Source organism: Lipomyces tetrasporus (assembly GCF_029532465.1).
Source record: "Lipomyces tetrasporus strain NRRL Y-64009 chromosome Unknown POJ06scaffold_3, whole genome shotgun sequence".
In the NCBI taxonomy this organism is placed as follows: domain Eukaryota; kingdom Fungi; phylum Ascomycota; class Lipomycetes; order Lipomycetales; family Lipomycetaceae; genus Lipomyces; species Lipomyces tetrasporus.
This window is the reverse complement of record NW_026611598.1, coordinates 1,075,223-1,097,329: the sequence shown is the minus strand read 5'-3', so window position 1 is coordinate 1,097,329 and position 22,107 is coordinate 1,075,223. Positions and strand designations below refer to the sequence as shown.

General features: G+C 48.1%; 8 protein-coding genes across 8 annotated transcripts; 6 read left to right on the top strand and 2 right to left on the bottom strand.

The window, feature by feature from the left end:
* Nucleotides 1-280: 280 nt before the first annotated feature.
* Nucleotides 281-2,644, top strand: POJ06DRAFT_236678 (AFG1-like ATPase-domain-containing protein; the record flags this gene model as incomplete). Its single annotated transcript, XM_056185914.1, has 6 exons — nt 281-600; nt 664-739; nt 788-921; nt 983-1,252; nt 1,307-1,395; nt 1,443-2,644. The coding sequence occupies 6 exons, from the start codon at nt 281-283 to the stop codon at nt 2,642-2,644; spliced, it is 2,091 nt and encodes a 696-aa protein (XP_056045493.1).
* A 1,329-nt stretch (nt 2,645-3,973) lies between these two features.
* On the top strand, nt 3,974-5,432 carry POJ06DRAFT_248610 (uncharacterized protein). Its single transcript, XM_056187051.1, has one exon. The coding sequence runs from the start codon at nt 4,179-4,181 to the stop codon at nt 5,055-5,057; it is 879 nt and encodes a 292-aa protein (XP_056045492.1). The 5' UTR covers nt 3,974-4,178; the 3' UTR covers nt 5,058-5,432.
* Nucleotides 5,433-6,268: 836 nt separating this feature from the next.
* POJ06DRAFT_236676 (hexokinase-domain-containing protein) lies at nt 6,269-8,074 on the top strand (the record flags this gene model as incomplete). The annotated part of the gene is made up of 7 exons (XM_056185913.1): nt 6,269-6,307; nt 6,353-6,485; nt 6,543-6,568; nt 6,622-6,690; nt 6,751-6,974; nt 7,025-7,251; nt 7,302-8,074. 7 exons carry the CDS (start codon nt 6,269-6,271, stop codon nt 8,072-8,074), a joined length of 1,491 nt encoding a protein of 496 aa, XP_056045491.1.
* Nucleotides 8,075-10,531: 2,457 nt separating this feature from the next.
* Nucleotides 10,532-13,093, top strand: POJ06DRAFT_75857 (uncharacterized protein). Its single transcript, XM_056191514.1, has 2 exons — nt 10,532-10,685; nt 10,744-13,093. Exon 2 carries the CDS (start codon nt 10,745-10,747, stop codon nt 12,740-12,742), a length of 1,998 nt encoding a protein of 665 aa, XP_056045490.1. The 5' UTR covers nt 10,532-10,685; nt 10,744; the 3' UTR covers nt 12,743-13,093.
* A 259-nt stretch (nt 13,094-13,352) lies between these two features.
* POJ06DRAFT_248596 (putative diphthamide synthesis protein-domain-containing protein) lies at nt 13,353-14,840 on the bottom strand. The gene is made up of 2 exons (XM_056187050.1): nt 14,679-14,840; nt 13,353-14,625 (listed from the first exon to the last, which is right to left on the bottom strand). Exons 1-2 carry the CDS (start codon nt 14,800-14,802, stop codon nt 13,445-13,447), a joined length of 1,305 nt encoding a protein of 434 aa, XP_056045489.1. The 5' UTR covers nt 14,803-14,840; the 3' UTR covers nt 13,353-13,444.
* A 364-nt stretch (nt 14,841-15,204) lies between these two features.
* POJ06DRAFT_274299 (uncharacterized protein) lies at nt 15,205-17,794 on the top strand. The gene is made up of 2 exons (XM_056189612.1): nt 15,205-17,232; nt 17,282-17,794. Exons 1-2 carry the CDS (start codon nt 15,463-15,465, stop codon nt 17,423-17,425), a joined length of 1,914 nt encoding a protein of 637 aa, XP_056045488.1. The 5' UTR covers nt 15,205-15,462; the 3' UTR covers nt 17,426-17,794.
* A 34-nt stretch (nt 17,795-17,828) lies between these two features.
* Nucleotides 17,829-19,707, top strand: POJ06DRAFT_248593 (pyridoxal phosphate-dependent transferase). Its single transcript, XM_056187049.1, has 3 exons — nt 17,829-18,747; nt 18,796-18,972; nt 19,029-19,707. The coding sequence occupies exons 1-3, from the start codon at nt 17,911-17,913 to the stop codon at nt 19,476-19,478; spliced, it is 1,464 nt and encodes a 487-aa protein (XP_056045487.1). The 5' UTR covers nt 17,829-17,910; the 3' UTR covers nt 19,479-19,707.
* POJ06DRAFT_299946 (PAPA-1-like conserved region-domain-containing protein) lies at nt 19,708-21,473 on the bottom strand. Its single transcript, XM_056190701.1, has 3 exons — nt 20,162-21,473; nt 20,004-20,110; nt 19,708-19,946 (listed from the first exon to the last, which is right to left on the bottom strand). Exons 1-3 carry the CDS (start codon nt 21,384-21,386, stop codon nt 19,734-19,736), a joined length of 1,545 nt encoding a protein of 514 aa, XP_056045486.1. The 5' UTR covers nt 21,387-21,473; the 3' UTR covers nt 19,708-19,733.
* Between the last annotated feature and the right edge of the window lie 634 nt (nt 21,474-22,107).

Here is a 22,107-nt window from a genome sequence, read left to right as displayed (position 1 = left end):
TGCCGCACCGCGATGAGTTATAGTTTGTTCGGCAATAAGTTAGTTTGCTTAAGATATACGGAGCGGTTTTCTTTAGTACCCGGGCGCAATTTGCTGTCGCTGACTGACTGCCGCCAAGTGTATTAATACCGCGGTGGGATATGACGTGGCAATAGTGATCGAACTCGGCGTTCTCGCCGAAACCTGAGCGAGTGCACATCAACGTTATTATCCACAAATTAACAAAATATCCATCGTAACCCTGCAACGACGGTTCATATTCATTATCCGAGTCGGCGACATGGTCGTCGTTATGGTACAGCATCCTAGACTCAGCACTCTCCTTCAGCATTGTCCGCGCCTAACGATTGTTAGTGCGAGGTCCGCCAATCGAGAGGGTACAATTTTAAAGACATGTCTGTCCACCGCACACCCTTCGCAACTTAGCCGAAGATCTTTCAGCACGACCAGAGCTGGACAGCAGAATAGCGAACAGCTTGACCATAGCGTTTGTGGTACGGCGACCCAGTTGACCATCACAGATCCGCTGGTTCTGTATCGACTGTATGTCGATTCTGGACGAATTAAGCCTGATGAAGCGCAGCATCGTGCAGCAATTGAGTGAGCTGCTTCCGAGTTTCATAACAAACATCAGATCCAATGTCTAACGAACAAAGGTTTCAGAAGCTGTACTATAGAGTCAAGGATTACAAGCCTTCCGGGGGTTTCAAGCACAAGTAAATTGACGTCGTTGTTGGAGGTATGAATGTAGACTGTCTTCTTGAGCAGTTAGATAACAAAATACCAGGACTCAGATATGGAACGGTCCACCATTTGGAATTCGTCCGAACGGCAGACACTCTCGCTTATCAAGGTTCTGTCTGACGAAGAGGAGGTCTTTATGGTTCAGGCTCCACAAGGGCTCATGGTCCATGGAGGAGTGTAGGTCGTTGCAATCCTCCCAATCATGTCAGTGAAAGAAATACTAATAAATTCATTGCAGTGGTAGTGGGAAATCGATGTTGATGGACCTCTTTGCGGCATCTCTTCCACACGAGTCCAAACGTCGATGGCATTACCACGCATTCATGCTTTCCATATACGCACGCATATACCGCGAAGGACAGCGCAGTCAAGAACTAAAATACCTTGGAACAAATTCAAGGAAGCGAAGGTTTAATTTGCAGAATGACTACGTGCTAATGAAGATCGCCAGGGACTTAATTGACGAGAGCGCGATTTTGCTTCTCGACGAGTTCATGTTGCCTGATATGTGAGTGATTGGCTTCTACATTGTTTGGTAATATATTATTGATCCCCTCTATAGCGCCTCCGCGAAGATCGTGAAGACATTATTTACGTACTACTTTAAGTTGGGCGGCGTATTGGTTGCGACATCGAATAGGTTGCCAAAAGGTATATTATGCGAGTAGAAATGTGAAGCAGGTGACTAAAATTTCCAGAACTCTACTCTGCAGACTTCAAGAAATCGCAGTTTCGTTCATTCTACGATATTCTTCAGGCCCGCTGTGTGTCTTATGATATGCGCAGCACCAAGGACTGGCGACTTCTATTATGTGCAGAATCTGAGAAAGGCACAACGGAAGATAAGATCAAGCGATACTGGGTACGAGGAGAAGAGAGCGACCAAGAGTGGATAGACACTATCAACGGAGTGTGTAGAACGAAGGATTTCAGGAAGGAAGGCACGAGCTCGGAGTTGTTTGTCTACGGCCGCGCACTGAAAGTGCCGTTGCAGAAAGATAGGATTGCAGTGTTCACTTTTGATGAGCTATGCGATGCACCACTAGCTGGCGCGGATTATATCACACTCGCCTCAAACTACCATACTCTGGTCTTGGATGACGCGCCGGAACTTCCCGTTCTGAAGAAGAATCAGGCACGACGATTGATCACCTTATTGGATGCATTGTACGAATGTCGCGTACGGCTTATTATTCGTGCAGACAGGCCGCCAGACGACTTGTTCTTCCCAGATGCAAAACTGGGTAAAAATGCCGTCGAAGATACAGCCATAGGCGAGAAAGTGTCCGACGCCGATTCTCTTGAGCTCGAGATGTACTCCGAGGTTGATCTCGACTTGTCTACGCCATATCGGCCAAACGTGTCCTCATACCAAGTCACCGAAAGGATAGTTTCAGATTCTAAAGATGGCCAAAGTAGCATCGCAGAATGCGACAGCAACTCACCCACAATACAGCAGAAAGACTTCACTAGTGTGTCCGCGTTCACAGGAGAAGACGAGCGATTCTCATACAAACGCGCGATTTCTCGCTTGAAGGAAATGACTGGCTCAGACCTCTGGTGGAATGAATCAAACTGGATGCCACTAGATCCGGTAGCACGAATATGGGAAACGTCATCTACAGTTGAATCGGCTGGTGCAGTCGGGGCGACGTCGTCAAATGTGCTCCAGCTCGATGATGCGGACAACAACTCTATCGGCGCTCACGCTCATCCTGATGGTTCTCTAGAACGTACCTTTACACATGGCACTTCGCCGTTTTGGCGCCACTGCGTGCCACCGCCTAAGTTCAGTTTCGTCCATTTCTGGTCAACTGCGATGTGGGGACCAGGTAAACGCAGGGACAAGACAACGCAAAAGTGGATGAGGGGTGCAGATGCATATCGGTCGAACGTATAAATTCTTTCTTCAATTTGGAAGATTTATGGCGCTGACGTCCTGAAGGTCTCGACGAGAATATAAGATGGGGCATGCTACAGAACGCAATGATGTGATGGAGAGTGCCCTTTGCCATTCTAGATCTAGTGTTGAAGTTACAGTAACGCCTCGCTACGCCGAGACCGTATTCTGGAAATTCGTTTCAGGCCGTAATTGTTCGAAAGATGGACATCGGACACATCATAAGGTCTCCTAACCAATAAGACATGACAAGCTTCTAAAATTTCTACTTTAATGGCTTAGGCCTTAGGTCTGCACGATCATACGTGGCAAAACGCAGCTTCCATGGAGAGATTTCTATCGCCAAGTCATACACAACAAGCTCACGACAATACGTATATCGATTGATGCTGCTGACGCATTCCTCCAATTACATTTCTTGCAGAGGCATTGGTGGGCCTTATGCGATATGCTGCGGACAGAAGGATATCGAGGCAACAAGCATTGGAACATTACAACAGTATGAGGGAGATTAGAAAGTCATACAGATCGGAGAGTTGTTAGCAGTCAGCGATTATAAAGAAATGACCCGACAACTCCAACGAAATCATATCAACTTTGCTGACGTTTTACGAAAGACACGTACGATGTGGTTTATGATAACAGTTACAGAAGAACCCCGTTAAGCCGATTCGCTGTAAGCCGATAACCCCGTTAAACCGATAGTATTTTCTGTAAAAATTCGCCTCATGGCTATTAATCCATTTCAATAAACCGATAACCTCGCTAAACCGATATGAAATGACTGTAAACATTACATCGGCTTAACGGGGTTCTACTGTATTGCATATTGCATAATAAAGTCGGATCCTCCAGGGGTTATTCTCAGGTCACGTGTGAAGTAATGCGCACCTATCTCAGCGGGTTAGGGGTAAATAATTGAATTGCGACCATGTAGACATGACGTAATTCTCGTACTTATTAGTTATCGATATGCCATCTCTCTCTTGCAACAGAATTGCCCAGTCATGAATACTGTTTCGTGGTTACAAATATGGTATCGGTTTCTTCGTCCCGTCCGGAAGGAACTTGGAATCTCCACATAACGTCTAATGCGAGAATCATGCAGCAAGGTGTCATATGGTCGAGCATACTGCTAAACGCAGGAGTCCATTTAAAATCTGTGCACAGTGATTTATATGGTGGTTGCATGCGTTGCATGCGTTGTGTGCTTATGAGGCAACAGCGTGGTCAATATGGAGCGCGATTTTGAAAATGACCGAAGCCACCAACGTCCCCTTCTCCTTGTCTTGGTCGTCAGGATCACAACCTCCGATAGTTCACTGGGGAATCAACTACAGTTGGCCTGAGTTCTGATTGACAGCTACAGGCGAGATAGAATGGTTTTGAATTATTTCGTGCTGACAATCGTCTATATCTTGTTTATTTTCATTCCACTATTCAGTCTTCCAATCGCGATAGTTACAGTTCTCATCCGCATCCACCTTGACGAAGACAACAGGTCGATCCGACGTGGTATCTCCGTCTAACAGTCATGTGGCATTTCCTTCTCCTATTCCTCGTCGCAAGTCCAATAATCTTGTACGCTATTCTCATTATCGTTTTTTCACATTCTCGCTACAGTTCATCCCTCTATCGGATGCCAGAAGGTTTGCATATAAAACTGGTGGCACAAACAGATGACGTTGAACTAGCAATCGTGCCGTATGTTGGACAAGAGAGTAGTACATCGGTCACACTTGTCGATGGAAATACGCTCTCGTCCATTTCAACAATAGATCGTACAGCCAATATTGAAAAGCGCGGAGCAGTTGAAGATGGAATATACAATCACAGACAGGTGGACCTGAAGGAAATACTGAACAGCGAGAAATCCCTTCTTCCAGAAATGGTCAACGAGGGCAGAGATCGGCCAGATTCCAGAACATATCAAGGCAGGTGCAGCCTCGGTGTTAAACGAGTCCCTGCATGCTGTGGCAGAGTTAGAACGCGCCAGTGGCAGTACAGACAAGGATTGTCTGCATTACCATGCAGATTCGGCGGCACAAGTGATCACAAGCGCAGACTTATAGGGTGCGGGATGAATACGACAATGACACAACACATTAAGTATTCTGAACGCATTCCAGTCCCGATATTCATCGCCGGTCGTTGCATTGATGGAGATTGGTCCCCTTCGATAGTTGTCAACGGCAACCAATTAACATTTAACGACGAGGTCGAAGCTATGGAATTGTATGCCCGATATCGCCACGGCATGGAAGAAGTTGAGTGTCAGCACAAGCAAGCTGCAGTGAAGACAACGAGAAATAAAAACGTGAGAATTCGAATAGACAAAGATACCGCATTGACGATCGTTGACGAGGATCCCAAGTTTTTGGACTTCCCGAGAGGACAAAAGCGTAGACACTGACGAATGTTCTAGTTCTGGAAGGCGTGTGTAAAGAGTCTTATGTATATATATGCCCGCATTCTGAATGTATTCTATAGTGCATTTTTGAGCATTACGCTAGATGAACAAAAATAATGACTAGTCGAGTAGACATGTCAGAGCCACAGAGGTCTTCTAATTAGCACAATTATCGAAAGCTGCAGGTTGAGAGAACTGACAAATCGTCAGACCTAGCTGGGCATGGCAGTGGTCACAAATAGCGGTTTCTCGCTCTTCGCGCCACTGCTATGATCCCAGTCGGCTGCCAGCCGGTCCGGCATGCACCTGCCCGCAACAGACCGTTTACGCTTCCAAAAGTAGTAGCGAGATAGCGAAGGGCGCATACATGGCAGCATTGGCAGCGTTGGCCGATTGAGCCATCGAATTTTTAATATTCCAGGTTGTAAATCCGCCGCCGACGTCTTAGATTAACGGCTGTTAGCGGAAGAGCGTTTTTGGATTCCGCAATTGGCATGCAAACCGCGCGTGGGGCCCACGCTGCGTCCGCGAGACGGTTTGCTGCACGCCGATTTCTCACTTTGTGGATGACCTTCTGCTGCTAGGCTACTCCTACGCTGTTCCCTTCATGGATAAGGAGACAGATAACAATCAAGATAGATGTTAATTGGACGCGGATAGCTACGCTCTTGTGCATTCACAATTGTGTCAGTTATGACGCAGATCACTGTCATATATCGACTCTCGGCCATGCGCAATTACTGCGCGACCGTTTGCTGTACACTTCTATCTAACAATCTTATTGCTTCTCGTAAGCTCGTGGATTTCTAGAGTGCCTCTCCGTAGGACTACTGCAAGACAGTGGGCCCGAACCACACCGTCTCTGCCATCATGCATGTCGATCGCATACTTAGCAATTCCACGTATTATTTGATTGGTAACATAACTCTTGATCCCACAGCCGGACAGTATGCGTAAAGTAATAACATGTATGACAACGAGAAGCGCTTAAAAAAGTATACAGACGATTGAGTCTTGGAGCGCACTACAGTCTTAAACCGTATATCTCGGCACATTAGGGCTCGTCGACCACCAATACAAAAATAAAACTGCCGTCGATCGCCGCGCTCTCCCGCCGTATCAACTTGCTCCGCGTCCAATACTCCGCAGTGCCCATTAGAGCTCTAGCTTAATAAATATAACTTGACAGTACATAAGAGAGTACAATAGTCAAAATGGTTCATTTAGGTCCCAAGAAGCCGCCATCGCGCAAGGTAGGCTTTATGATTACTGGCTGAATTTTCGAAAGACACTGACAGGCCGCAAAGGGTTCGATGGCAGACGTTCCGCGCGATCTCTTGGAACAAATTTCTCAACTGGAGACTCTCTTTACTGTCGATACTCAGAAATTATGTGCCATTGTAGATCACTTCATGAAGGAGTTGGAAAAGGGTAGATTCTTGTTTGGTCTACTTGATACTCCGCTGCGCAGCTAACTTGTCTTAAAAGGGTTGTCCAAGGAGGGCGGCAGTATAGTATGTCGAAATGAAATGGTAATTGAGTTCATTACTACGACTAACAGCGATAGCCCATGATCCCTACCTGGGTCATGACAATGCCGGACGGCAAGGAGAGGGGCACCTATCTCGCTCTTGATGTATGATTCTCAATATTCTTTCAACTCATCTTTGCAGCAGATAGCACTAACATATGGTAGATGGGCGGGACCAATCTCCGGGTCTGCGAGGTCGAGCTCCTTGGAAATCGCGATTTCGATATTACTCAGTCCAAGTATCATATGCCTCCGGAGATGAAGACCGGATCTTCCGAACAGTTGTGGGACTACATTGCCGACTGTCTCCAGGCATTCCTGCAATCGCACCATCCAAGTGACGCTCAAAAAGAGCTTTCACTGGGATTTACGTTCAGTTACCCTTGCACGTAGGTACAATGTCGGAATTTGTAAGCTGCTGCGAGCTGACTTCTTCCAGACAAACGGCGATTCATAATGGCGTACTGCAGCGCTGGACAAAGGGTTTCGATATCGATAACGTGGAAGGTCATGACGTCCAGCCGATGTTGGAGGCTGCGCTCAAGCGAAAGAATGTTCCCATCACGGTGACAGCCCTCATCAATGACACTACGGGGACTATGGTTGCGTCTAATTACACGGATCCTGAGACTCAGATGGGTGTCATCTTCGGCACTGGTTGTAATGGTATGCCAGGGGATTTATACTGTGCGACAGAACAAGACTAACATACTAAGCTGCGTATTTCGACGTAGTTAAAAATATTCCTAAGCTTGAGGGTCTTGTCGACCTTGATCCTGAGACTCCAATGGCAATTAACTGCGAATGGGGTGCATTTGACAACGAGCATGTCGTTCTACCCCGCACTAAGTACGATGTCCAGATCGATGAAGACTCGCCACGTCCTAACCAGCAAGCGTTCGAGAAGATGATTGCTGGTCTGTACCTTGGTGAGATCCATCGACTTGTCATGCTTGACCTCCATGAGCAGGGATTTATTTTTGAGAGGAAGGATGTCGAGAAGTTGAAGAAGCCATACTCTATCGACGCTTCTCTGCTATCCCAGATCGAGGAGGATCCTTTCGAGAATTTAACTGAAGTTGAGGACCTATTTTTGTCTCGGTTTGGTATCCAGACTACGGAGCCAGAACGAAAGCTACTCCGACGTTTGGCGGAATTGATTGGAACGCGATCTGCACGTTTATCTGCCGCCGGTGTTGCAGCGATCTGCAAGAAGATGGGAATTGAAAAGTGTCATGTGGGCGCAGATGGTTCCGTGTTCAACAAATATCCTCATTTCCAGGAACGAGGCGCGGAGGCGTTGGCGGACATCTTTGGATGGCACCACATGCCTCCGACACATTATCCGATCAAAGTCCAGCCCGCTGAGGATGGTAGTGGTGTTGGTGCGGCGTTGATCGCGGCTCTGACATTGAAGAGAATGAAGGAAGGGTTGCCCGTTGGTATGAAACCGGAGTTTATTGAAAAACTCGCGCAGGAGCATAAATAGCTTCTTCAGTAGCACCTGATATTGGTTGAAGACAGTTGAATTACAAGAAAAATATATGATTAGTTTAATAGTTGTCGTTAATACGTCGTAGCTAGCGAGCAAGAGAGCCACTGTTGCTTGCCCACCGTCCAAGGGTCATCATGTTCCATGAACCGTGAAACCAGCTGATATGTTATCATTGGCCACGTTAGATTTTCTACTCGTCCACTGTACATGCTGCACAAGAATCTACTCTCTGCGGGCACACGAGGAAAGGTACAAAAAAGTGCAGGGAAAAGTAAGACTGACTGGCATTGACGACTAGATGTTCACGATGACAGAGATCAATCATCAATGGAAACCGGCTAGCGCATAAGATATGAAATATGGACGAAAGTAGTATTAGGAATTTAACAGACATATGGCGGACGCATATTGGTCATCGCTACGTACGGTCGGTTGCGAGCTAAGTCGATCTGCATGTGGTGGAACACAGTTCGATTGGTGACGACGACCAAAAATAACTGTTATGTCTAATTACAAAAATTTAAGGCACGTAGCCCACGTACTGACGTACAACCACTACACTTTGTCAATCGACTTCAACCAGATGACCAGGTACCAGCAAAGCTGGTCATGGAGAAGACTGCATGGCCAACCTGTAGAATCAAGATGGCATGAGAATCCACCTTTGGCATGGGTAAGGGCGAGTAACTTTGGCACAATCATGTTCATGTCGCCGGCAGAATGCGGCATAAGTGGAAAGGAATAGTGGCTCGAGCACGTGCAAGAAACTCGGACTGTGAAGTACGCGAGAACTGTGGGCTTGGCGGGAGGCCGAATCACAGGCGAGGATTTGAATTTGCACGGCCTAACGTTATTGCAGCGCGCTTTGCCGGAAATGGAAAGGAAATGGGCACAAACGCAACGAGGGTTCGACGGGGGCGCTGCGTAAGAGGATAGCCCTGACCCTATGACAGACGTTACTATCCGGCGATTCCCACCCTGCGGATCTTGTTCGCAGCGCAGAACCGCGAGAGTCGAACTCGGCCCTTGCTCTATGCCGGCCGTGCTAACCGAGTCGTGGCCATAATTCTTTACGTCGCTGCAGAGAGGCCATTAGCAAGGTGTGCCTAAGCAGATGGAATATCTATCGGTAGTTCAAGCGTGGTAGAGTAGTTTGCCCGACATGTTGCGATCAAATAAATTTCTGCATTGTGAAGGCTCTCCCATCTACGTAGGAGTCGTTCGAACGGAAGGAACTCCCACACATTCCCCAGGTTATAGCTAAGTTGGCCGGGTGTAGCAAGGCCTAACCTCTGAGAGTCACGTGCTCGCGGCGACTGGTGCAGCTCGGTGCTTGGATAGCTGAGTAAGCAAGTGCCTCATAGAGTATCGCCTCGCCAGGTCAACAACAAAAACAAAGCAACACGTGCCGCGCGACGCCTCGAATGCAAGACGCTAATTCGAATTCGGCATGGTGGTACAGGTAACGCGCCGCCTTCCAAGTGCATAATGACCTGGGCCTAGACCCACGCTCTCGCTTGCTTGCCCACGGCTTCGGCCCTTGGTACGGCTGTTACCGAGCCAAAACTCCTGTACCAAATTGATTTTGGCCCTAACCCTCATCTGTCGCTCATGCTTCAGCATCTCCCGCGCCGACGTTCGCGACTAGCTCTCGCGCCAGTCTTGACAGTCGCAACTGAATCGCCTTCGTTCTCGCTCATCATTTCTCCTCCGCTTCCTCTTCCTTTCTTTCTTGCTGCCTCTTCTCTCTGCAACTTTCTCGGAGTTAATTTTCTCCAGAATTAGTCGTTTCTTTCATTAATTCTTTCTGTATTTGCCTCGAGTTCCAGTATTTGATTTGATCTGTCCTTTTCGTGAGCTTTGATCTGTCCACTGGACTCCAGGCGATTTTTCATATTCCGGTCATCATTCAGCTCAGTTTCTTCCCATTCAACAATTCACAGCCATCCCATTGATATTGTTGTGTTGCATACTTCAGGTTGCCGGTTGCCGTCAGATTTATTTGTTTTGCGACGATTCAATCGTGCCCATCGTCATTCGGGCTGATCCGTGTGTTGGCTCTTCGTCATTCGGCAACATCTTTAGTGACCACACATCATCGTTTCCATTGAAGGCGTCATTGCATTTGTCTGATTGCATCACTCGGTTCCTTGGGCTCCTTTTCCGACCTGATTGTGAGTTTATCTCAAAAATTAAAGAGAGTACGCCACCGAATTTTCGCGCTACGCCCGACTTCTCAGCTATAATCGAGGGGCAGACTATCATATCTGCAGCCAGAACGAGCTGCTTCATCATTACAAGTCGTGAATAGAGGTTGGCGTCGATTTTCACTCAAAAATCCGCATATATCTGAATTATTGGTACGTGGCGCCCCTCTAGACCTCCTAACCCTATGGCCTTTGAATTATAGCCCTAACCCACGTGTCAAGGGATCGGCTCATCGGCGACTCACATTCGCTAACCTAACCCCACAGATCACGGCGGTCGCTCAAGTTCTCAGATACACAGAATATATACAGAATACAACAACTCTCATTTTTATGTGTGCAGTTGCAAACAACTCGCCCAATTGTTTGACTCTAGAGCATTGAATTACATTTTGAAGGTGTGTTATTTCTTTGGAGCGACGCGGTTCGAACAGTGCTCACATGGTGAACCCCTAGAATGCCGTCACCGGCGATATCATCTATAGGGCATATGCCAGCACCATCTTTCTCTCCTGAACTGGCACCATTCCAATCTTTATCTCCTCCTGATAATTCGCAGCTATCGTCATCCGCGAGTGTGACTAACGGAGGCGGCAGTGTGTCATCGCCTACCAACAACTCTTCATTTCCCTTACGCGTCAAAAATTTGCCAAGGGATCTGTCAAGAAGGGAGTTCAATTTAATATTCACGTTTGCAAAAGATTACATTGCGAGCGAGTTGGTCCAAGTCCCGCAGGATGACTATGTCGGTGGTTCGTCGCTCTCTGGAATAGCGTATTTTAAGAGCTACAGTGCTGCAGTTGAAGCCCACGATGTGTTAGATTCGCGGTCAGATTTGTTTTACGATCCGCCCAATACTGGAAGTTCGCCAGTGTCGGGCCCACTAAGCAATGGTGCAAGTAGTACAGGAACGACTACAGCGACGTCGTCACCGACTTACTATCCGCCAATAAAATGTGAATTCCCGGAGCTGAAGCCGCAGCCCACGTTGTCGACGTCGTTTGATCACCATCATATGCCGCATCATTCTTCTGTTTCAGGTACACCGTCTCATACCGCATATTCACAACTGCCTGCCACCTCTAGCGCCTCTGCATCCGTCGCACCGTTTGCGCCATCTGTCTCGTCGTTTCCTGGACTTAGCAGTCTGTCGTCGCTCTCGGGACCAGGTGGACCATCAGCTGCAGCTGGGAAGTCGTCGTCACGCTTTAACTTTCCGTTTGAGTCGCTTTCGCCGACATCTCCGGCAGCTGTTCCGCCTGTTCAAGAACCGGAACTCTACCAGGACCTCAACATGTTCTCACCGTCTTCTACTTCACCGCGAGGAACATTTTCGTCAGGTCCTGGGGAACTACAACGAGTTAGTGGGAAGTCTATGCTGTTGGAGTCGGCTGGTCGTGATAACGAAGAGTACGAAGACATGGTGAAGGACCCGTTATCATGGATGCGAGCAAATGGCGCCTCGTCTTCACCCCAAGTTCCAGGTCAGCCGCCACAAGGGCCCCCGCCGGTTCCACAGCAGCAGCAGTGGCAGCAGCCAGACCGTGCGCGTCGTAACACTGCCACGTCGGTGGCAATTCCTACTCGTGCTTTCAGCAATCTCTCATTGAATCCGAGCCAGCCGCCACCATTTCCAGCTACAGGGGCTGCACCGGCGACTCCAAGCTCGGCATTAGCACCCGCGGGTCAACCTGCAACGTCGACGGCCCCACAGCCTCCTACGCCGCAAGGTGCGGGACCTGCTCCATCAACTTCGTCTCTTCATGCGCTGCAGAACGGAGGCCGTGTGCTACCACCGGCAAATCCAGCCGACCAAAATCCACCGTGTAATACGTTGTATGTGGGAAACTTGCCCATGAACACTTCCGAGGACGAGCTGAAAGCACTCTTCAGCCGTCAACGTGGTTATAAGCGCCTCTGTTTTCGCACGAAAATGAACGGACCAATGTGTTTTGTTGAGTTTGAAGATGTTGCATATGCTACACGAGCTTTGACTGAGCTTTACGGCCGTGGATTGTCGAACAGCGTCAAGGGTGGTATTCGTCTTTCCTTCTCCAAGAATCCACTTGGAGTACGGTCGAATAGTAACAACAGCGGTAGCAGTGGTAATACCGGAGGTACGAATCAAAGCAACGGTGCGTCGGCGCAAAATGGAAATATCTATCCTCAGCACCACCATCAGCATTCGCAAGTACCCGCACAGCCTCCAGCTGGAGCACCTGGCCAGTTAGGAGGTATCGCTAGTTTACCTATACCGCCAATCATGCCGCCCCAAGGAGTACATCAGTCGCAGCAGGTGCAGCAGCAGCAGGCGTCTGCGAAAATACATCCGTCAGTTCCTCCACAGACATCCCCTCTTCAACAGCAACAGCCGCAGCAACAAGTCCAGCAGCCGCAGCCAATCAATTTGGGCGGAGGCATGGGTATTGGCATGGGTATTGGCACCGGCGTTTAATTTATTCTCATCATAATGGTCACATAGGATTCATCATCGGATTGTTCATCATCACATGGTCATCGTTTTTGTTTTGATCATCACTACCGGCGCGAATTATTAGTGAGGCGAATTAAAATGTGTATTTGGGTCTCATTTTTGCAAGTCATTCGGCTTATTGTGTCATCTCGAGGTTTTGTATTTAGTGTGTCAGCATAAGTAGATATAAGATAAGGCGGAAGTGAGAACCTCGTCAGTTTGCTTTTTTTGTGGATTTCTTCATTCTTTGCTTTTGCTTGCGATAACTTGATTTTATATAGCACTATTTGTTGAGTCTGGCGTGATCGGTGTTCTTCTATTACATATCTGTTCCTTGCTTCGATATTTCTTACATATATTTTGGCTTTGGTTTAAAGTACCGTATTGTTATTATGAATCGAAACATTGTGATGCAACGCGTTGGCGAGTGAGAATACGTACATTGGACTTTTGTTTTGTGGAGATTTACAGATATTGGACTCATTGCGCGCGCGACTTGTATATGGATTACGGTATGGTCAGTCATTTTGTGCATGCTTCGATGGTTGGAGTGATGTTTTTGCGTTCCGTAATTGCTATTGGTTACTGGGTGTCTTGTATACATATTTATTAAGTCACAAATTCATACAGAACTATTACAGTGCCGAGTGAGATCTACCAGACGAATGCATATTTTCTACAGCATTAGCTGAAAGTTCGTCCTAGTCCGTCCTTTGCATAATAATCCATGCGATAACCTTCACCTTGTCCGCCGACCACGGCATCCAATGCACTCCACATTTCCGCGTCTCCGAATGCGATGCATGCCTCGTATGGGGTTAACAACGGCTTGGCGAATGCATATCCCCAATCAATCGAGAGCCGCGGACAGGCGACCTGCACGAAGGCATCTAAATGCTCGAATTCGGCTAGCTTTTGAGGAAATATCTCAGATAGTAGAAGCAGCGTATAGTCGATTCCACGATTGACTAAGTACCCTCGTATCTTGTCAAATGTTGCATAGTTTCCTTGGCGTCCAAGTGCTCCGAGAATCAGGCCGACGCGCCTGGCGGATTTAGCAGCTTCTATAGCATCGTACCGGACGTGTAACATTTCCCCATGCTCGTATTCCTCATTTGTGAATTTTCGAGAATAAGGGTCGTATCTGTAAGCTGCAATGCCTGGATTCTGTATCATCGCCGCCTCAAGATGGAACCTACCGTCGCCAACGTAGACGATAGCGTCTGTTGCGGATGGATCTATCTTTGGAGCAGTGCACCCGAGGATCTCGCCACGCGACAAGGGCGAGATCTGAGGAATTTGTATATCTAGGCCGATATCGTCCGCGGCTGACATAGCTGCGTTCCGAGCAGCATGTAAGGCTCCATTGAATTGGATCGTGCCAACCAGCGTGAGGCGTGTACCACGGTCGAAATTCTCTTTTAGAGTGGCGATGAGGTGCTGCTCGTTGATCGCAATCGAGACGAAGACATAGAGAATGCGCATCTGGGTCAAGTCCACGGGGACCAAACACGAATGTGCATAATGAATCAGCAAGTCGCAGCCTAGAGCCTTGGCGGTGAAATCATCGATACAGCAGGCACCGTAAGTCACGTCACCCATAATCACACAAGATACTTCATGTCCGGCAAATCGTTCGATAATGTCTGAAATCACGCAGGCAAATATGAGAAGTCCTTCGGGCATTTGCAATGCGACACGTTTATATTTATGTCGTCGGATGTTCCATATACACTTATGTATCTCGAAGTCGTAGTTGGCCGGCAGCAACGAGGAAATTGCAGAGGCCAGGTCTGGGTCGTCGAGAATTTCCGGTGGAATCTGGTTAAAGAGCGGCACTTTTGATTTCCGCGGAATGCGAGTTGCTGTGATTTTGCTTTAGCAATTAAGTGAATAAACAGAGCAGCGATTCACCTACTTATGAATGCCTTTGAACCGTCTTGATTGACTCTAGCTTTGCGACCAGCAAACCGCCGTTGGACTGGCGGCTCGTCCGATGGCCTAGAGTCAACTATCTGTCTTCGTAGTTCGACTGAAGCCATGTTCCACACGTTAATATCAACCACACCGGGAACTAAAGTGACGGGCCGATGAAGAGGTTCAGGCTACGAGATCTAACAAATCTTACAACAGGGTAACTCCCAACCCTCTCCCTCTGGGTCAGATGACACGCAACCAACAGATGAGGTCAAATTGTTCGTTCGCTACGCCCTTAATTGCAAATTCGCAATAATTTTGCTATGCTTGTATTTATATTTTATTCAGTGTTTCTGGCCGTGGAAATTAATAGTCAAATAGGCACGCTCGAAGCTCTGTGTATGGTCCAGGCTGTGTGGCATCAACAGATCCAGGGGCTGTGCGGCGCAAAGGACGTCCTTAGCCTCACATGTATTGTGCTCAGTAGATCACATACTAGGAAGGACTCGGCGTCGCTGTCCACATAAGCGATCTGTGAACGAATGTGTCTGGCTGAAGCGGTAGGTACACCAAGCCACCGGCATCTACGTCTGTACGGGGACATAGTTCGGCAGACATCACGATCTGGTTTCTTGTACAGATGTGTTTGATGTGTTCGACGCGCGCCGCTTGTGGTCTGCCCTATGTATAATGATCTAACGCTCACAAATCTGCAACTGCCTATTCAAAGCTCTGTTCGCAATCAAACTGTCGCCATCACAGCTTCGCAACACGCGCAGTAATAGATGGACCGAAAAAGAATATGGGTCCGGCGCCCCAATGGTGCAGCGACTACAGTCCTTGTCTCACCGTCAGACATCGTTGACGATTTGAAAACGGCTCTAATCATGAAGTATGCCACCTCTCTAGGAAGGACCCATGACGCTCCTGACCTATCAATCCGCATGCCTCATGCCAACACACCGTCAGGACAGCACTCACCTCACGGTCGACGGAAACGGAGAGGCGATACTGTCCGACGAGAGCTGGCTGCAGCTCTGGATCCTCATGCGTCCTCGCAGCACCACACACATCAGCCTGGAAGCCCAAATGATGAGGATGATCGGGTTCTGCAGCCGGACGAGGTTGTGTTTGCTCTTCTCGACAAATTCTTTCCAACTGGGATGAATATGCACGATGCATTCCTAGTCGAGGTTCCCGACGACCATATGCCTGTGCCGTCGCATAGAGTGCCTGTTACTGGTGTGCTGACGCCTCAAGAAGGGGTCAATTCAGATGATGAGCTCGAATTTATGAGAGGGCACATTCCAGATGTATCCCACGCGCAATCTACCCAGTCATTACCTGAAGCAGCTACGTATCATCCACATGGAACCCGCCACGGGTTGGAAGTTCTTGATCAACAGCAACGGGCATCGAGTGCGGACCCATACGGCGCACATTCTCATTTGCATCAACACGGTTCTTTTCGGCAATCACACGGGCATGTACATCGTAAGCAGACTGGAAGCTCTGCAAGCGGAAGGTCTGGGTCTGGTGCAAACGGCTCCGCCCAGTTACCAGTCATAGTGCCAACCTCGGTGGTACCTCAGGTCGGTACGCAGTCGCCGTCGCATCCTGGACCGCCTAGGCCGCAACCCCAGCCTATTCAGCAGCATGTTGATGCACATCCACTTCATACAGCCAGTGCGCGCAGCGTCGTTGATGACGACGGGCGGATGGGCCGTGCGCAATCGCCCCATCGAACAGCGTCGCCGCTCCCGCATCCGATGTCCCATTCTCAGCCACATACCCATTCACATTCTAGTACAGTTACACCTACACAGCAGACTCAGGCTCAAAGTCATGCGAATGTCAAATCGCCATTGCAAAACGTTACGCGGTATGAAGACGATGGTACATCCACTGCAGTGGCAGATACTTCCGACGTTGAAAGAGGCACTGTAGTTACACAAATCAACGGCCATAGCAAAGAATCCAAGACGGACACGTCAGACAAGAAAGATAACACAGATGAGAAATCTGTAAACGGAACGGGTCTAAAGGAGAAGAGCTCACGGCACAAGGAAATGGCCTCACAACATCTATCGTCAGGTAGCGGTTTGCTCTTCGACGGAGTTGTGCCCCCGGTAAAGGTTCTTATTGTCGAAGATAATATAATTAACCAGAAAATCCTCGAGACATTCATGCGAAAGCGAAGGATCCGGTCAGGCGTTGCCAAGAACGGTAAAGAAGCAATCGAGAAGTGGCGCGAGGGTGGGTACCATTTGGTGCTCATGGATATCCAACTCCCTGTTTTATCCGGTATCGAGGCGACGAAGGAAATTAGAAGATTAGAACGGCGGAACAGGATTGGAGTGTTTGTGGATGAAGATGCTAGAAACATTAAGGAGGAAGATGTGTTGCCACCCCAGCGATTTAAGAGTCCTGTTATCATTGTTGCCCTGACCGCGAGCTCGTTGGATAGTGATAGGCGGGAAGCATTAGCAGCTGGATGCAATGACTTTTTGACCAAGCCGGTGAATTTGGTCTGGCTAGAGCGGAAGATCACGGAGGTGCGATGACCATTTATTACTTTGGGTTACGAGTTCTGACGACTTTTAGTGGGGATGCATGCAAGCTCTAATCGATTTCGAAGGATGGCGGTCATGGAAGGGAAGCGACGATGCGGAGAAAGAGACAAATAGTTCGTCAACATCGGCCTCACGGACGTCGCGCCGACCAAAGGCAGTAATGCGTTCCAAGTAATTGTTTGTGCTCAATTTGGCAATGTAGAAGCTAAGAAGAGGAGTGTGGAATTCGAGTTTAACTTTTTTTGATGTTTGGCCTGTTGTACCTACAAACTTTGTAGCGACGGCCATGTTGGTAATCTTGTTAGTGCTAGTATTATTTATGCTTGAGTACTTGTTGCGCTGCGCATTGTGCTCGCGTTGTTGTTACTGTAAATGTAGATATGGATGGCTAATTCCTTGAGCGATAACGACTGCTGCGGTTCGTTGAGAATGTCGGTCGTTGGGTAAGGGCTAACTCCCGCGTTTGCTTTCTTATAGAGCGCAGATAGATGTGAGATAAGGTACAAGTGCGATGATCACCGTAGCTAACTCGTCATTTCTCGGGGCCCTGACGTGCTTAACCGTTTGAAGGTTTCACGGGCCACATTAGTTAATCGATCCTGTACAGAGCTAGTTATTTGAATAGTTGCGCGGGCCGCGAGTCTACTTCACGCATTTCGCATGCTATCCCCCGTGAAAGTGTCTGCGTGCCTGAATAGCCCTCGCCCACTCGTGCTCTCCTGCCACAGCTGCCGTCGTCCTTTGTCTTTCTCGCCAAGTTTTCGCCTAAGCCGAACAATGACAGCTGCGACGGCTACAACCACCACCGACTCGAACGCCGCCCCGAAGGTGACTTCTATAAAGCTTCCCAAGCCGTCTGCCAAGATCGCAGGTCAGGCTAAGGACGTGTGGACAATTGTCAATGAGGCCGCAGCCGAAGCCCAGGCATCGCTACCGTTTCCAGTCCTCAACCTCGGCCAGGGATTCTTTTCATACAATCCGCCCGACTTCGCAATCAAGGCTGCCCAGGACGCTCTCAACGATGTATCCTGTAACCAGTACTCGCATACCAAGGGCCGTCCGTCACTGCGCAAGGCTCTTGCCGCAGCCTACGAGCCGTCGTTCGGTCGCAAGATCAACTGGGAGACCGAGGTCGTGGTTACCAGCGGGGCCAATGAAGGCATGTTCTCGGCATTCACCGCTTTTCTCAGCGACGGCGACGAGGTTATTGTTTTTGAGCCTTTCTTCGATCAGTATATATCCAATATCCAGCTTCCCGGCGGGAAGGTGGTCTATGTGCCGCTGGTGCCGCCTTCGGACAACGATATTCGCACAGTCTCGTCCTCCGAATGGAAGATTGATTTCGAAGACCTGCGGTCGAAAGTCTCGCCACGCACGAAGATGATTGTTGTCAACTCACCCCATAATCCTGTGGGCAAAGTTTTCTCTCGCGAAGAACTTGAAAAGATTGGGCAGATTGCTGTGGAGAACAACATCATAGTCCTGTCAGATGAAGTCGTACGTCTGTAACTTCAGTCCCGAAGTTGCTATGCTAACCTTGAACAGTACGACCGACTCTACTACACCCCATTCACCCGCATGGCGACTCTGTCGCCTGAACTCCAGCAGCTGACGCTCACCGTCGGATCTGCCGGAAAAACTTTCAGTGCCACTGGCTGGCGTGTTGGTTGGCTCATTGGCGACGCTGAGCTGATCAAGTATGTTTCCGCCGCGCATACCAGAGTATGTATGACATTAGCTACACTTGCCTTGCCTAGACGTCTTGCTAACGTCAATAGATCTGCTTTGCAGTGAACAGCCCACTTCAAGAGGCAACCGCCGTCGCGTTGCAAGAGGCCGCGAAGCCAGAGAACACATTCTTTGTGGACCACGTCGAGGCGTATAAGCGCAAATTTCGGAATTTTAACAGAATCTGGGATGAGCTAAGCCTCCCTTACACTGACCCCGAAGGCGGGTACTTTGTTCTGGTCAACTTCGCCAAAGTAAAGATCCCGGAGGACTACCAATTTCCGGAAGACGTCACCGTTGGTCGAGCGAAAGATTTCCAGATGGCGTATTGGCTTATCAAAGCGATTGGCGTTGTCACAATTCCACCAACTGAGTTCTACCTTCCGGAACACGCGCATCTTGCAGAAAAGTATCTCCGATTCGCTGTCTGCAAAACGGACGATTACCTTGAGCAAGCTGTCGAGAGATTGCGTTTGCTGAAGCCTTATATCCAGAATTAGTAATCGTTAACCCGTCGCGGTGACAATGGTATGTATTATGCATTGACAGAATGTTTTATTATTTTAAAAGTTTTATCATGAAACAGGTGTTTGCTTAGCGATCAGAATGGGTATATGTTACACATGCTAAATCACTGGCGTTGTATAGATTCGGTGTCTGTTGTTTGCAATTAGAGTGCTCAGTAGACCACCAGTATGGTAAACTCAAGATATCATTTGGAAAATGGGCACATTCATCTACATATCGTACAAATACTATAGTAAACTCTCTGGAATACCTAAAACTACTCCGCTCTTACTGGATATCCATCGATACATGTGTTTCGTCGAATATCGTTCTGTGATAATTACGCGTCGAGTGTCCAATTCATCATCTGCAACCGACGTTCCAGGACTACCAATCGCACTCCTGAGTTTGCCTTTCCGTTTAGGAGCTTGCTTTTTAAGGAGCCTATTGATTGTGTCCATCTATCACCACTATTAGTGCCTGTCATATAAGCAAGCTAATACTTAGGCGCACAATACCTTCTCTTCCTCACGTCGTTTCTCGGATAGATTCTTTCGTCTCCGAGCAGTTTCTGTGCGTCGCAGCATGAGTTCGTCCTCAGTGAATATTTTCTTCTTCGTACCCTCTTAGGCACAGTTAGCATCTACTTAGCTTCTACTGACATTTGTCATCATACCATTCGGTAATTCTTGCAATTCCAATGTCTCATCCATCAATCGTGCTCTTTGCCGCTCTGTCAGTCGCGAATAGTCAGTTGCAATGTAGTCGGTGTCTACATCATTATCTTGATCTTCATCCACTTCCTCGCTGTCACGTAAGATCGTATCACTAGCCTCGCTTTCAATTTCCGAGGTCGGTTCACTCAACTGCCGTTTCGCACTTAGTAGAGACCTTTGCCTGCTTTGCCGTGTAGAACTCGAACGTGGCAATTGTCGCTTGGATTTTCTGCTATAATCCTCATCGTCATCGTTGTCCTCACCTTCCACAGGGAGATCTTCAATCTTGTCTACATCGTAATCTTCTTCTTCTTCTTCTTCTTCTTCTTCTTCTTCTTCTTCTTCTTCTTCTTCTTCTTCTACTACTTCTTCTTCTTCATCTTCTTCATCTTCTTCTTCTTCTACTTCTTCCTCCTCTTCCTCTTCTTCTACTACTAGCTCTTCCTCTTCTTCGTCTTGTTCTTGTTCTCCTTCTTCCTCATCCTCGTCCTCGTCTTCCTCTTCCTCATCCTCCTCCTCGCCCTCCTCCCCGTCTTCGACGTCGACTTCTTCTTCATCTTCTAGTTGGAGTGCAGAATCGTCCATGTCTTCCTCTTCCTGGTCGTTCACAATCTCCTCATCCTCCATATCTGATGTTGCTGGCATATTGATCTCTACGTTCCCTTCGTCACCATCTTCGTCGCTCTCCGCCTCTACGTCCTCGCTCTCCTCACTGGTGTCTTCATCGTTGTCCGGATCGTCATCGTCATCGTCATCGTCATCGTCACCGTTATCGTCACCGTCATTGTCACCGTCATCGTCTTCATCATTCCCACTGTCATCGTCATCATCCGAAATGGCTTTCGACTTGCGACCATTCAGCATGGATAAGTTCATCACAGAGTCCTCATAATCCGCATCTCCATCTCTCATCTCACCCTCATCATTGTCTTCCACAGAACCCGACGCAGACTCATCGTATGCATCCAAATCATTTTCTTCCTCGGACGAGCAATTATCATCGTCACCCTCTAAATGCCCACTTCCCGGGACACCACCTTCTTCACCTTCATTATCGACGCTGCCTTGGCTGTCGAGCGACTCCTCAAGCTCAGACAGATCTGAGGACTCATCGCTGGCGCTCAGATCAGACTTGGTATTGGAGGTCCGTCCATTCGCTCTTGCTGCAGATGCAACCGACGACATCTAGAAAGCTAGGTTACTGGTCGCTAAGACTGTGCTCAAAGAAACAGGCGAATAATATTATTGTGTGAACCCCAGACTCAGTATTGGTTACGGGACGTCACGATTATTTGGGAGGTCCACCGACTGACCTAAGGGTAAAACCTTAATCGGAATGAGCCGCACAGATTAATGTCTTCGGTCTCGTATTACCCTTAAAGAACCCAAAAATAAAATAAATAAAAATAACCAAAAATATAAAACTTTCATCACGCACGCGAGAGTATATAGTAATAGTCCTGGTTTCTGCGACTTACTGAATTCTGATCTTGCAGCCAAAGCAACTACTGCTGCAGGCCTATATGCCATCGTTAGTAGACTAGGCACTCTTCTCCAAATAAGTGGTACATGAGGTTTTCGAGCTGCTTGATAGCTAACAGTAACAGGAAATCAGGAATATGCTACCTGTTGGATATTTAGCATATGTGGGAGCTATATGTGGCTATTTTTTGGGCTCATTGTGTCGATGGTATTGATTGATAAGCACACCTTTCCTTCGACATAGCTAGTGAGAAGTGACCGTCTATCTCAGTGTTTCATTCTTAGCATTTTGTGGAATTATCTTGTTTATTCCTCTACGTGATTCAAGCTCTCAAGTCTCAACCTTGAACGGTCTCGTGTAAACGATCGAAGACGAATGCACTGCCATATTGTTATTGTCATCATGTGCTTTCGCTGTTCATAC